The sequence below is a fragment of the Candida theae genome (genome assembly GCF_024610275.1).
Source record: "Candida theae strain CBS 12239 chromosome Unknown scaffold11, whole genome shotgun sequence".
In the NCBI taxonomy this organism is placed as follows: Eukaryota; Fungi; Ascomycota; class Pichiomycetes; order Serinales; family Debaryomycetaceae; genus Lodderomyces; species Lodderomyces theae.
The window spans coordinates 53,053-68,254 of NW_026261481.1; the positions used below are offsets into that span (position 1 = coordinate 53,053).

General features: G+C 40.2%; 6 protein-coding genes across 6 annotated transcripts; 2 read left to right on the forward strand and 4 right to left on the reverse strand. All coding sequences in view use genetic code 12, as the record gives it.

Moving 5' to 3' along the window:
- Positions 1-346: 346 nt before the first annotated feature.
- Positions 347-2,281, reverse strand: OFI1 (Ofi1p; the record flags this gene model as incomplete). The annotated part of the gene is made up of 1 exon (XM_051754307.1): positions 347-2,281. One exon carries the CDS (start codon positions 2,279-2,281, stop codon positions 347-349), a length of 1,935 nt encoding a protein of 644 aa, XP_051606675.1.
- Positions 2,282-3,476: 1,195 nt separating this feature from the next.
- KGF57_004764 (uncharacterized protein) lies at positions 3,477-6,659 on the reverse strand (the record flags this gene model as incomplete). Its single annotated transcript, XM_051754308.1, has 1 exon — positions 3,477-6,659. One exon carries the CDS (start codon positions 6,657-6,659, stop codon positions 3,477-3,479), a length of 3,183 nt encoding a protein of 1,060 aa, XP_051606676.1.
- A 1,422-nt stretch (positions 6,660-8,081) lies between these two features.
- Positions 8,082-10,454, reverse strand: MLH1 (mismatch repair ATPase; the record flags this gene model as incomplete). The annotated part of the gene is made up of 1 exon (XM_051754309.1): positions 8,082-10,454. One exon carries the CDS (start codon positions 10,452-10,454, stop codon positions 8,082-8,084), a length of 2,373 nt encoding a protein of 790 aa, XP_051606677.1.
- A 289-nt stretch (positions 10,455-10,743) lies between these two features.
- KGF57_004766 (Smc5-Smc6 complex subunit) lies at positions 10,744-11,886 on the forward strand (the record flags this gene model as incomplete). The annotated part of the gene is made up of 1 exon (XM_051754310.1): positions 10,744-11,886. The coding sequence occupies one exon, from the start codon at positions 10,744-10,746 to the stop codon at positions 11,884-11,886; it is 1,143 nt and encodes a 380-aa protein (XP_051606678.1).
- Positions 11,887-11,930: 44 nt separating this feature from the next.
- On the reverse strand, positions 11,931-13,022 carry KGF57_004767 (putative N(6)-L-threonylcarbamoyladenine synthase; the record flags this gene model as incomplete). The annotated part of the gene is made up of 1 exon (XM_051754311.1): positions 11,931-13,022. The coding sequence occupies one exon, from the start codon at positions 13,020-13,022 to the stop codon at positions 11,931-11,933; it is 1,092 nt and encodes a 363-aa protein (XP_051606679.1).
- Positions 13,023-13,915: 893 nt separating this feature from the next.
- On the forward strand, positions 13,916-15,004 carry KGF57_004768 (uncharacterized protein; the record flags this gene model as incomplete). Its single annotated transcript, XM_051754313.1, has 1 exon — positions 13,916-15,004. The coding sequence occupies one exon, from the start codon at positions 13,916-13,918 to the stop codon at positions 15,002-15,004; it is 1,089 nt and encodes a 362-aa protein (XP_051606680.1).
- Positions 15,005-15,202: the final 198 nt, after the last annotated feature.

Genomic DNA, 15,202 nt, shown 5'->3' on the forward strand with positions numbered 1-15,202 from the left:
TGAAGAGATTGGATTTCTTTGGATTTAACACAATTTATGACTCAGAAATGAAAATCGAATAAAGCTAATACACAAGAAATATATTTATATATGCTCTTGAAAACGAAGTGAAATTTGGGAAAATGTCAACCAACTTTTTGCAACCTAGTTTGTAAGCAATGATAGACAACAATCACCTTTTCTCCATTATCACTTTTTGAAGTAGCAAGAGAACGAGTCCATGGTGAGCACCTTCTTTGACAAATTTGAAATCTCCCTAGAAGACGTTGTAGATACTTAATCTTGAGTCATCCCGATCATAGTTGCTGCGCGTTTTCACTCGCATTAAGCTACCGTGTTCACTGCTCTAACCTTCTTTCCGCGTCTGTTTGAAATAATCGTCCGGAACTGGCGAAGCTGACGAAGCAAATTCATGTCGTTGCTCCAGCGAATGATTTATATTTGCCATTTGCAAAGGTAAGTTCGCTGAACCAGGACGCGACAGATTGAGCATCTGAGACGGTGGAGGCAAGGACCCAATCGAGCTAGCACGACTTTTCAAAGGACCCCAGGTTGAGTTCGAAACTTGCGGGGAGTTGCTCAATACGGGACCGGGTCCACCTGGTGTTCCTGCTGGGCCCGAAAGGGATTGCAGTGGAAATTGATGTCCAAAATTTGCAGCAAGCGATTGGGGACGACTTGCGAGCGGCGGGATCATGAATGAGCTTGATATCGAATTGCTCCTCAGAGTGGACACGGGGTTGGGTGGGAATTTGATTGGTGCAGGAATAGTATTAAGTCCTTGAACACTGGGAGAATTCTTCGCCAGTGGTATAGTGGAAAGGCTTGACAGATCACTGCGCTGATCTTGTGGTGGTGTGTCTTCTCCGTATGCAACAATGCCGCTATTGATTCCTGGAAGCGGTCCGTGAACCTGATGGTGCGGGGCTGTCTGTGAGACAAAGGACTTCTGTGGTTGAGGTTGGTGATGTGCAGAAAGTGGGGGTAACGATATATGACTGGTGCTGCCCATATTACTATTATTATTGTTGTTGCCAAATGGTGGGAAAGGATGAAAGGAGATTGGCTGCATCGGATTCAGAGTGAATGGTGACCCACTTGGAGTTTTCATCGAAGTAAAAGAAGGCTGCTTGTAGTGTGACGAATATGGTTTGTTCTCATAGCTTTGGCTGCGCTGTTGCTTTTCAAGTAGCTGTTGTCGCTTAGATCCAAACTCTTGATTGCTGTGGCTCCTTCTGCTCTGTTTGTTAGCTAAATCTTCCGAAGAAAGCCCAATGGTTTTTAAAGTGGGGATGCAATTTGTATCGTGTGTGGTTGTGGAGTCACCACTGGTGGCGGGCTCATTACCATGTGAGCTGCTGAAGTTGGAAGATGCGCTTGTGGAATTGGATGTTGCCGACGAGTCTCGCCCATCCAGTTGATTAACGGCTAGAGCAGGTCTATGAGTAGATTCATCTCCACTATGGATGCTCTCGGTTGAATTCAAATGCTTCAAAGGACCCGTTGAGTGAGGAATTTCCTGACTAAAAGAATTGGTCGACTGCGGTACAATATTGAGGGCCCCACCGTGTATGCTATTAAAAGAATTGTTGTTGCTGTTTGTGGCGGTAGTGGTAGTGGTCGTGGTCGTCGTCGTCGTCGTCGACATGGCGGAGTTGGAGTTGGAGTTCGAGTTGGAGCTGGAACTGGTACTGTATCCACTATTATCGTTACTAATCGATTTCCCGGTACAAGCATTAGTCGAATTCTGATGTCTTGTTAATGCATCAGGCCGTGCAAGCCTTCTAAAACATTTTTCACAGTGGTATGGTTTTTCTCCCGTGTGAAGTTTTTCATGACGTTTCAAATCATGTATCCTTCTGAATCTCAACTGGCAGATGTTGCAAATGTGAGGTTTGGATGAAGAGTGTATGAGCTCGTGACTGACCATGTTGTGCTTTCTTGTGAACCCTTGATTGCAAGTCTTGCAAAAATATTTTCTTGGTAGTCGTTGCTTGCCAGTTGTGGGTGTTATCAGTGACAGCTTTTGCCTGTGTGGATCTGGTTGATGATGGATTGGGGTCGATGGCACTAGAGTACTATTGGCGGCTTGTGGGTGGAAATAGTCAATTTGTTGGTCTGGTGGATGAGAAGCACCATCTTGCTGAGATTCTGTTGCAGCTTGTTGCAGTGGATGTGAGCGTTGGTGTCCTGGTACCTGCTGCGTCGGCGACAGCGACGGTGGCAATGAGCTCGGTATCGAATTGTTCAGATGTAGCGTCTTATTAGGGGGCTGAGACATATGTGGTAAGAAATACTAAGATGTATGTCGACTGCTAAGCTGTTGAATCATTCAATTAGGACGTGTTGTTGAGAATATGAGTTTTAACTTTATTCGAGGTGATTTGAGGTGATTTGAGGTGAAGATGTGCAGCTGAATTTTGCTACGGGAGTTGCTTTCTTTGGAATCTAAGCGCTAATTGCTTGATTCGTCGGATTGTTGTTGCAGTTCGAATAGGAATAGATGTGATGTTTGGGCTTATATTTTTTTTTTCTTACGGTCTTTTCGTTTCGTTGCTGATGGGGATGTTGTTTTGTTGTAATATTTATTATATTATCTTTCTGCTTTGATGATCATGGACCATTCCATAGACTCGCTGTGTATTATTAAGGTGAAGAAAATTCTCTTTTTGCGTATGATGTAATACTAATTACAATAGAATAGAATACAATAACAATAACAATAACAGTAAATCTTTTCTTTCCCGTTCTTTCTTTCTCGTTTTGTAATTTAAATTTCTATTTTTTGTTATTATTATTATTATTATTATTAGTATTAGTATTTTTTATTTTTTTATTTTTTTATTTTTAATTTTCTCTGTTATATATGCATCTTAGTACTATATATGGGTGCTTTGGTGCTTCTGTAAATATTGTAGCGCCACAAGTATAATTAGTAAAGAAAATAAAGTATGACACGCACAAGTTATATTGGAATGGTTTTTTTGTTGAATGTAGAAGGGGCAGGCATAGGTTACTCACCAAATCTAGTTGGCGCTATTGTTCCCATTGCGACGCATGTTTATGAATTAAAGCGAGACTATTGTGTTCGAGCAACACGACTCGTCGTATTCCAAGCTCAATATGGAATGAGAAAATGGTGTAAAAGGATTAGTTCAAATGGCAAAGAGTAATTGCTTTGCTTGGCCCTCTGGGCTCCTGATCCGAGACTACTGGAGACGCCCTTTCAGCAATGGCACAATCTTACTTTGCATTTGAATTTGTGCCACGGAAAAGATTGCTCGATTTTGTTGAACGTTTCTTTTTCTTCTTTTTTTTTTTTTTTTTTTTTTTTTTTTTTTTTTTTTTTTTTTATTCTGCTCCAGTAACTCTGGTGTTTTAGATCTACAACTTGCAAATGTCTAACTCTTTCCCAATACTATGTATTAAATAATTCACGTTTTGATCTAACTAGATTCTTTTCATTTTCGGCCTCTTTACATACTTGAATTACAAACTTCAAAACTCCTGACTGGTCGACTATCCTCCAACTCGACACATTTCCACAAACTTCTCGTCAACAAAATCTTATCATCAATGATTTCATAAATCTTGCTCAAATAAAACCAAACTTCAGAATTGTTGGAACCAACTGGCCAGCTCAATGAATACTGCTCCAACATGTTTTTCAATCTTATAATTGCCGCATCCATGTCTCTAGTCGAAATGAATAGACTCTTTGTCGCCACATCATCAACAACAAACAATTTCGCCAATCCCAATATGGCATATCCAAATTCAATCTTGTTGTATTTGTCAGTACGTTGTAAAATCTCCAATGACCTTTCGTACTCTTGTAATGATAGGAATTTCTTACTTTTCGAACTCAATTGACCAGTAGCTATAAATGTCTTGATATTTGGTTCGTAAATGGATTCAGCTTCACCAATACATTCTTCACATTCATCATGCAAGTCATTCTTCAAAAACACACGTGCTGTCCAAAGCCACAACTCTTGAAGCAATTTACGTTCGAGAATATTGTCTTTGGGAGTTGTATGGATGGGGGCACTGCGTTGAACAGGGGCTGCTGCTGCTGCTGCTGATCCTGGCGCTGGTGCTGGTGCTGCTACATGATTCGAATTTTGTACAAGACCAGTACGTGACGGTGATGGAGACAATGACTTTTCCACTATTGCATTCTTCAGATCATTGCCATTCTTGAAAAAATCCGGCTTCTTGATACGAGATCCCGGAGCACTTCCCACCGACTTCAACGAAGATATAGAGTCTCTTCTGTTAGTGGCGTCAGATCGCAAGACTGGCTTTGGAAGCGACTTGGGCAACTTAGAAAGTCGCCTCAATCGGTCAACTGTGTGAGTTCTCTTCACGTGAGACCCGTCCTTGTCGTTGACTAGCGAGACATTCTTGGTGGCGACTGGGTTGGTCTTTGCCAGTGTGTGGGATACTGAGTACGCTGCACTTGTTGGGGAGCTTGCTCTTACAGGTGCAGGCTGGTTTGATCCAACATTTTGAAGTTCAATTGGATCAATAAAGCTTGGTCGGTGTGACCATTTTTCGTGAGCACCAAAATTTCTTGAAGATGCCAACCCCGTTGAGCTAGTTGTGTTGAATGACACTTCAAAAAGTTCGTGATACAAAAGGAAAGCTTCTGTGATGTAATTCATCATATACTGTGAGCCGTGAACAGATTCCAATACTGCTAATTGGGTCAATTTCAACTGCATGATCTCGTACTTTGCATCTGTAGGCAATTTGATATCTCTTTCCTTGTGCTTCAAAATGTATAATCCAGAAATGTTTAACGCCTTGTTGATGTATTTTTCCGGTTCTCTAATTTCCAACTTCGGTGGTGTATAAGTACTGTCCACTTGTTGATCAATTCCATTCATCTTACCATTGACTTTACTGACATCATTTAGCAAGTTATCTGGGAGTATATTGTCATAAAAGCTTGCTGGTTTATTAACATCCTCGTCGTTATTGTTGAATGAAGTTATCAACAACACCAAGAGATTCCAAGTTTTGAAAGATTCAGGATACCGTTTCAAAATAAACTTGCACAACTTCAACGACGGTTTCAACTGACCAGTATTTGCCAAGGCCAATGCATAATGGAACAAATAAACAACATTGCCAGTTGAATTAACGATTAACGAGTTTTTATAATTGCTCAACACTTGTGACACGTGGTTGTCGAGGATTTTTTGATTAGTCGATTCACACAAGGCAAAGTAATTGTGGAAATATCCAATTGAATGCCAAGCTTTGGAAATCAATTCAATAAATTGAGAATGATCAGATTGTAATACGTTTAAATTGTATTTCCGGTACAAGAATGAAAGTGGGTTTCGATCACCAGCATAATTTTCATCATCATAAGTTAAATCAATCAACTCAGCCAATTTGGACATGTAGTTTTGTAATTGGTCAACATATTTGCGCAAATGTTGTAAAACCACATTCTCCTCGGTGAATTTAAATTTAGGATGGTTCCTAAATGATTTCAATGGATTGAAATGGATGATGCAGGTACTGTATGTATCAATTATGGCCAAAATATCATCCACTTGACCATTCTTCAATTCTTGATCTTTTTCTAAATAATCGATGTACGTATTGAATGCAGCCAATGCTTCATCAAACTCATTCAAGTCAATCAAAGTGTAAATAAAGTTGGAAATGACGACTCTGCTTTGGTACGTTTTCTTCATCGCATCGACCAAAAACTGTTTCGACAAGTCAGGTTTGAAAATGGCCAAGTTGAACGGTACATAACTCAATGATTCATACAAGTTATTGGTGAAATCATTAACTTGAGTGTTTTCATCGTGTGCATCAGGAAATTGAACTCTCAGGTGAATGCATTCGTTGATATCCACCACCAAAAATTCAGTATACTCTTGTTTGAAATTTTGATTAACTAATCTTGAGCTTTCAGGACGTAAAAGAAAATTGGCAAAAGCTATAATTGCCAACTTGTTTTTGTAAAATGGGAGTTTAGTCAATTGGTTAACGAATGATAGCTGAATTGTGCGATTTTTAGTCAATGCAACAGCGAGGTTTCCAAGCAACAAGTCAAGCCAATAATTGGCAACAACGTGTGACTTGGTAAATGGTTTGTTAAAGTAGTTTAGATAATCTGTCCAAATTGACAAACCGTTTTGGTTGCTCAAACCAAGCAAGACATAGTATCGTACTGTCAAGTATTGGATAAACTCATATACACTAGCTGACACATTGAGGTTCTTACTCACTTGAAATGAAACTTTGATCGATGTGAGTAATTTGTTCATTTCGAGTAGGTTGCCATCGATGTATAGTAAATGAGCCATCAACACAGTGTAATATAGGTTCGCTTCATAAGTTCTTGTTGGCTTGGGGTGGTTCGAGTTAATTGAGGTTGTATAATTGATCAATTGTAACAATTTCTCCTTTGGTGAGTATGAAGAGTCTCCACCGTTTGCAACAACATTTTGCACTGACGTCAACTCTTGTCCATGAAACTCATTTTGCACCAACAATTTCAATTGATAGTCGATAAATATCAATTGTTGGAGAAAATCTTGACTATTCTGCAATTGCAATACATTTTTGGGATAACACCCAAAATTGATTGTCTTGATGTACTTTTCGTTTTCTGAGTTTTCAATAAGCATAATTGGGGAGTGCAATCAAAGGAGTATGGCACCATGCAGTGAATCAAGTGTCTTGTAGAAGTTTCTAGTGTGATATGTAGCCTGCACGTTGTTGAAAAAAAGAAAAAAAAAAAATAACGCAAGACGAATTATTCAAGGAAGTGTGTGTGCAAGCAACGAAGCAACAGGGTAGTAGTTAGCAAATAGTGAGATACCAAAAAATAAAAGGTATGTATATGTGTACGGCGAATGATTGAGGGTGTGGATGTGTTGTTGTAAAATGTTTTGCAGTACGTTCTCAAAGCAAAAGGTCTGTTTCAATAGGGAGGGAGCAGGGAGCAGGGAGCGGGTGGGGTTGGGAAAGGTGTATGTAAGGTTTATGTGTTGTGATAAAAGTTGTAGATACACCTGTTTGCAATATGGCACTTGGATTAAAACCCCTTGTAGAAGAAGAAGTGAATAAAGATATTTATATATCTCTGATCTTTCGGTTGAAGTCACCTTGGACGTTTTGTTGTCCATAAATTTGTTGATTGTCTGTTCAAGAAGTTCTGTTCTCTGTTTGTGGCTGCGTGTGGGTTAATTTTGTTTCATGAGAGAAATAAAAGAAAAAGAAAAAAAGTAGTTTGGTAGCGTTGCATATGATAAATTTCTCTCTAAATTTATTACCCCATTCAGTAAAACTATTAGAGGCACAAGAAATACTTCGAAAACGTATGTAATACATTACACACTTCAATTTTAAGTCAGGGAGGTGGGGACGTGGATCAGTAAGGCGAGAGATAAGAGTCCTACTTCTACTGGACCAAAAAAAAAAAAAACGTACCCTTGCTTAAACCGAAATATTAGGCACATGATCAAGATCTTCACTTCCCCTCATTCTGTCATACTTATAAGAGAACAAGAACAAGAGCTATAACCTTTTCTCATACACTTCATAACGGTCGAATGTTGATTAGATATACCTTAGTTTGTCTGCGGTGATGTTTAAACAAAAGAATCTAACCATCAATTACCATCTTGCCAAGTTCTTGTGCGGCTACAAATTTTAGTACTAGCTTTTATCATCAGTTTTTATGCCAAAATAATATACACACAATCTCTTCCCTCTCTTGGTCCGTTGTTGACTTGGTCTTAGACACATTTACTAGCACCTTGCCACTCTTTTAAGTCATATGTGATCCCTGTGCTGCGTGCTATTTTCTGTCTTTTCCCCACATCTCTCTCTCTCTCTCTCTCTCGCTAAATCATCACTTCTTCCTCCTTCATTATTGCACAGCTCCCAAGGTACAAAAACAGATCATTGAATCTTGCAGCAAAAGCAAAAAAAAAAATAAAAGAAACAATAGAAAAAATAAGTAACAACACATTAAATCCGTTTATCTCCGTCATAGACCAATACACACCTTGCCACAAAATACATCTCTATGCACCGATCCTCACTCAACACCGTTCAAAAACTTTATATAAACCTGGTAAATCAGCAATTTGGATCACATCTCGGGCTATATTCTTTGTTGCCAAAAATTGTTTCTTTATCTCAGGAAATAAAACATTTTCCAACTCGTGTTCCAAGAATTCACGTTGACTCTGTATAGTTTCATCTTCAAAATTTTCTCCTTCTCCATCCTCTTCTTCCACTCCAATTGGTTCTGGAATGTATAACAACGCAATCTGCCTAAGCACCCCATGCAAACACTGTTTCTCATTTTCATAATTGATTTTAGTACCCAACCGATACACGAAATACGAAAGTTTTCTGAAATCAGGCTGAACATTTTGCATCAACATCGGTATTGTCATTAAATTTCCATCGTTATCAATCCTTATTTGAAAATACTCATCATACATTTCTCTCATTTTGACTATATTGTCAATCACTTCATTCATTGGCACTAGTTTATCATCATTGCCATCTTCGTCATCACCTTGTTTTAGCTCATACAAGGGCTCCAATATTGTGTGTAATGCTATTGGTTCATCAAATTGTATTTCACCATAGTTGCAAAATTCATGTAGAGCCACTTGATAATAAAACTCTAATAAAACAGCAGCATAATCACATAGATATAGTTTGACATCATACTGGAAACAGCATAGTCTTTTCGCTGCATCAATTATTCCAACAAATACTGCTTGACTAAATACATTTGTCAATGACTTGTCAATAAAATCTGATAATTCATTCTTCAATTTGCTAATAGATTCAAGATTGACTTCTACTTGACAACGAGTTGCATTGATATTTGTAATCGGTACATCTTGGGATGACTCGTCAACCGCTGTTATGTCGTTGGTCTCTAGAACTTCGTTATCTCCAGATCTCTCTGAACTCTCTCGTGGCTGCTGTTGTTGCTGTTGCTGCTGCTGCTGTTGTTGCTGTTGCTGCTGCTGCTGCTGTTGCTGCTGCTCCGGCGGTGTTTCTCCACTGCCAATCAATTCGTCATCCAAACTATGCAAAATTTGACTAGTAGGGTACTCAGATTGCAAAAACGGATTAATCTTCGATTGGCTAGCGTCTATACGCACCAACTTGTTCTCTTGTCGATACTTTTTGATAAACGGCTGACCACCATTGGAGGACTTGCCACCATCATCAAGCCGTTCTTCGTCCAATAATGCAAACCCTCGTTTTGATACAATACTCTGCGTTTGGAATTTTCTTGAAGTGTCAAAATTGGCCAATGTACTATGCACTTTACCCACAATAACATCGATAATCTCTTCTTCATTCAAAAATCGCACTTCACGTTTCGTGGGGTGGACATTGACATCTAAATTTTCTGGCTTTATTTCTAAACTGATGTAAAAAAATGGATAGTTACCTTTTGGTAAAAAGAATTGGAAAACTGAATTCATGGCCCGTTTCAATGGATCACAAGAGACTAGTCGGTTGTTGATGAATATTATCGGCTGTATTTTCTTTTTGTTGTTGTAATTGGCATTAGTAATGACACCAGATGCATTAAGCAAGCCTAGTTCTTTAGCCTTACCTCCATGAGCATCATCATCATCATCATTGCCACCTCCACTACTTTCCTCTACCGTGTCTGTATTAATACTGATCTCCAATAGCTCATTAGCAACAGCAGATCCATATACTGTACGTATCCTCTCTTTCAACGGCATGTTTGCTCTAGTGTTTAATTGATGTAAAGGGTCACCGTATTTCTTGCAGCTGAACCCAACACGTTGCGTGTGGACCGCATACCTCCCTACAACATCTAAAATCTTGGCAAACTCATCACTCTTTGATTTTAACCCTTTGAACCGGGATGGTAGGTTGTAGAACAAATCCTCAACGGTGATTTGTGTACCATCACGACCTGCAATGGGTTTTGGTTCAACTGCTTTATTATCTGCAGACGACGATGACGACAAGGATGCGGACTTGAAAGTTGACGTGCATAGCTTCCCATCCAAGTAAAACGCCCTATATGCCAACTTTGACTCTCGCGTCTTTGTCGTTACCGATAACCGTGATATGTGGGAAATACTACTCAACGCCTCACCTCGAAACCCATAGGTGGCAATCAGTTCCAAATCCTCGAATTTTGTGAGTTTCGAGGTGGCGAACCTTTCGCATAAAAGTGGCAAGTCCTCCTTATCTATTCCTTCTCCGTTGTCTGTTATTTGTAGCAACTTGAGCCCACCTTCCTTGACAACGATTTCAATGTTTGTTGCCTTGGCATCGATGGAGTTTTCCAACATTTCTTTAAGGGCGTTGGCTGGCTGAATTATGATTTCACCAGCAGCTATTTTGCTTATCACTGATTCATCTAGCTTTTTGATCTTCTTGGACACTGAGTGGGACATCCTGGTGTATGGAAGATGAAAAGAAAAGTGGGGAGAGAGAGATAGAGATGCTATATATTTGAGATCTGTTTGAAGCTGTATTCATGCGACACGACATTGTATGTATCACCACATCAACGCGCACACAAAAGGCAAAAGTCGCGTTGTGAAAATCCTTCTTACCTCAAAGCAACAACACACAACGCAAGAGCGTATTGCACTGATAACCAACACACCTTGAAATAACTACGGAAGCCGCCTCCTCCGCGACGCCTGTATACATTAACCACAACTACTATCCCTAACCACTATGTCCAGCATACAAACACAGACTTCACTGGTGCGGAAACCCAAACTCACAAAACAAGAGCATCTCAATGCGTACCACACCTTGCGCCAACGTATGAGGAACCAGCTCAAACTAGCAGCCAAAGGTGAAGGTTCAGAGGTATTACGACACAATATAGACGAATTGAATAGACTATATCATGCGTTGGAGACGGAAAAAGTCCGCGACACCAAGATCCATCTTGAAGATTCTGAAGTTTTCAAAGAAGCGTCCGAATTTGCTGCTTTGAATGCACGTAATTTGCGGTTTGGAGATGCTGGAATTTCCTTGGACGAGAGGGATGTTTTGAAAAGGTTGAGAAAATTTGCAGCTAGTGACAGTTCGGTATTGAATGATATTGTCAAAGAAGATCAAAATGGAGGTGAGGACGATTTTGATGACGACGATGCGGATCTGTTCCCCATTACTGATGAATACACCTTCAACAAAGTCAACTGGTTGAAATTGGGGGTGTTGTACCATCAGATTAGTAAAAAACCGATCCTGGTTGATTTTCTTAATGGACCATTGGCCAATGAAAAAAGGAGACAAGCGAATAGAACAAGGAATGTCGACGATACGAAAAGTGGACGTTCCACTACTGCAAGACATGTTGAAGCTAGCGATTTGGCTCAGGATGAGGAGAAAAACACAGCGTATATGGTGAGACTCGTTTATGACAAGTACCTCAAACGGGAAAGTGATGAAGAAGTTAATTTTTTCAAGTTCTTTATCGACCCTCACTCGTTTGCCCAGTCAGTTGAGAACTTGTTTTATACGAGTTTCTTGATCAAGGATGGAAGATTGAAGTTGTACATGGGGAAACTGGGCGTTCCTTGCATAACCCGTGTGAATCAGACGGAACTTGAACAAATCAAATTGGACAGTTCGAAAATACTATCGTCGCATCATGTGGCTACTTTTAATTATGACGTTTGGCAGAATTTTATCGAGGAATTGGATTTGAAAGAAGCGTTTTTGGGTCATAGAGAAGGAATAGAGGATCAAATTCCTGCTGAAGATTTATTTGAGGATTTTGGCGATGAGGAATTGAGACTGGAGGATGGCGATGAGGCTGATACAAGTAGTAATAGCAGTACGACTTCGACTTTTGAAGAATACTAAATGGCAATGTTTTATATATATACAGGGTGGTCGAGCTAATTTATTTAATATTTGCAAACTCCATCAATTTCATCGTCACTTACTCCAACCCAAGAATCGACAGACGTCAACTCATTCAACGGCCATTTCCTCAATGGTGTAAAGCTTAAATCGGTCTTTAATTTCAACTTTTCAAATATTTCCATCCCAGCTAGTCCAATCATGATGGCATTGTCAGTACATAGCGACAAATCAGGGAAATGAAATCTCAACGGCAGCTGACCAAGTTCTTCATAGTTCAAATTGTTGAACAACTTTTCACGAAGTCGCGTGTTTGCAGCTACTCCTCCAGAACATACGAAATCCTGCACACCCACAAACTTGCCATCTGCTTGCCTTCGTACCCCATGCATTTTCAATGACAAATTTATCCGATCGATAATATGATCAAATACAAACTCCTGTGTCTTGTACGCAATCATTCTTTTGGTCTTTGCGTCAAACTCGCCAGAATTGGATGCGTCTGAAACGTAGAATTTCTTTTTATACTCTTGGATGTTACTCAAAAACTGTGCAAATGCAAACTGTATGCCGTCTTGATTGAATTTGCCGTTCTTGGGCGTTTGATAAGGCAACGTTAGTCTAAACTTGTACTTGTTACCGATCCTCGTGTCGACATTCATGGCTTCAAATTCCTCCTTTTCCAGTTGTGGTATATTTTTTATGAACGATTCCAACTCTCTGCCTAACATGTTGCCATACATCCCCAATTCTCGAGCACATTTATCCAACGAGTCACCGACTGCTATGTCACTCACATTTATGATTATTTCGTGCTCGGAAATTGATTTCAGCAACACAAGCATTGTGTGGCCTCCACTACATAATAGACTCAAGAATGGAAACCGCGGTGGTGGTAATTGAGATTGTTGCAGCTGTTGTGGAAGAAAAGACGTTAATAGATGGCCCAACATGTGGTGCACTCCAACCAAGGGTACATTCCATGCAACGCTCAACCCTTTGGCAAACTCCGTGGAGCTGCTTAGTGACCCTGCCATCCCCGGGCCTCGTGTGACACAAATTAAATCCGGTGGTGAAGTGGCTGAGATGTCATGTTTATGACAAAAGTCACGGCACATATTTGCTATAGTAGCCATGTGATAGGTATACGCTGCCGTGGGCATTATGCCGCCGACGTCAGCGGAGTGAAGTGTCTTTTTGACATGATCTACTATCGTTGGTGTCTGATCTGGTTTGTTGCGTTCAAGAAGCGCGATGCACGAATCGTCGCAGGAGGACTCTATGGCGAGGGCACGATATAAACGGAAATGCGTGAGTATGGGTATTCGTCTGACAAGTCTTGTGTAGGATGTTGTTATCATAGCATGGCTTCACTTGTGTTAATCCAATAAGGGACCTTGAAAAAAAAAAGAAAAAAAAAAAAAAAGAAAACATCAGGATTCGGAAAAAAGTGGATGCGATGGGCTCAAAACCGAGGGGGGGAGGTTTACAGTCTGTTTAAGTGGAACAGGGTATTGTATCAAGCAGGTGTAAATGAAGAGTAGCTTACAAAGGGCGTCTGCCCGCAGAGGTTGAAAGTAGCATTGCTTATTCCGAGAATATTCTCTCTCTACAGCCCATCCGATCTTACAAAACTGACCTGCTAATCTTTCAGCTCTTTTTGCCGGAAGAACAAAAAATTTCACTTCTCATTTTTTTTTTTTTTTGATTTTTTCACCAGCTAAGAAAAGTAAACACTGTCAAGGCCAGTTGCATACACTGCAAAATCCGTTTTGAGATTGCAAGACATACAAGCTAGGCAGTTGAATAAACTCTACGGATATTGCTATTGTACACTTACCGCAAACGATCAAAACCATTAAACTATACTTCCAGTTAATAAAACTCCTCATAGACATCCCCCCCCCCAAGCCAAAGGAAATTTCGACAGCTCCATCCTCTCATTTTTCATTGCATTAGCGTCGTCATTATTTACATGTTCAAAGACTCCCATCTATAGCATTTTAACTTTTACAATTCACTGCATGGCATGTCACAACTATTCACATCATCGACATTACCGCTAAGTTTTGAGCCACACGATGGACACAACACATATCCTTACAATAGACTGCCGCCGAAGGGCAATGATTCATTTGAAGAGGTACAGGGCGCACCACTCTGGCAATACATGCTTGCGGGTGGACTAGGAGGAGTGGTCGGTGACAGCGCCATGCATTCGTTGGATACGGTCAAAACTCGTCAACAAGGGTTCCCCTACAATAAAAAGTACAAGAACATGATACCTGCGTACAGAACGATACTAAAAGAGGAAGGCTTTTTTCGGGGTCTATATGGAGGCTATACTCCTGCGGTATTGGGCTCTTTCCCTTCAACAGCTGCATTTTTTGGTACATATGAATATTCAAAACGCAAAATGATTGACGACTTTGGCATCAATGAGACGCTATCTTATTTTATTGCGGGAGTTTTTGGTGACTTGGCATCGAGTGTATTTTATGTACCGTCAGAGGTGTTGAAGACAAGATTACAATTGCAAGGTAGATACAATAATCCGTACACACGCGAGTGTGGATACAATTACCGCGGGCTATGGAATGCCGTGGCTAGCATATATCGTAAGGAGGGATTACGAACATTCTTTTTTGGATACAAAGAGACACTATTTAGAGACTTGCCCTTCAGTGCATTGCAATTGACATTTTATGAACGGTTTCGTCAATTAGCCATATATTACAACCACGGGTCTTCAGATTTGCCTGTTCCAGTGGAATTATTTACTGGTGCTGCTGCAGGTGGTCTAGCAGGGGTGCTCACGACACCTCTAGATGTGATCAAAACTCGTATTCAAACAGCCACCAATCTTTCCGATTTGAATGATTCCATATCAGTGAAGAATTCCAGTAACCCAATAGTGAGGCTTTTCAATAGGAACGCAACATTGAGGGCTTTGGTGTCAATTTATAGGCATGAGGGAATTTTTGGTGCATTCAGTGGAGTTGGTCCTAGATTCATTTGGACGGGTATTCAAAGCTCAATCATGTTGTTGTTGTATCAGGTGTCATTGAAACAATTGGACACGATATTTGGTGACGGTAAAAAGAGTCTTGAAGCTTGAAAAAAGAGTATATAGAAGAGTAATAGACATTCCCACTCCCCCCGCGCCTTCCACCTCCAACTGGAAATAAAGTTGCCATTTTTTGACGTAGCGCGGACAGTTTTCCTGATGCCGGTGGATTATCATATGCAGAAGTGCTTCCTTGTTTGTACCACGGCTGAGCGAGAGGGAACAAAAAAACAAAAAAAAACAAAAAAA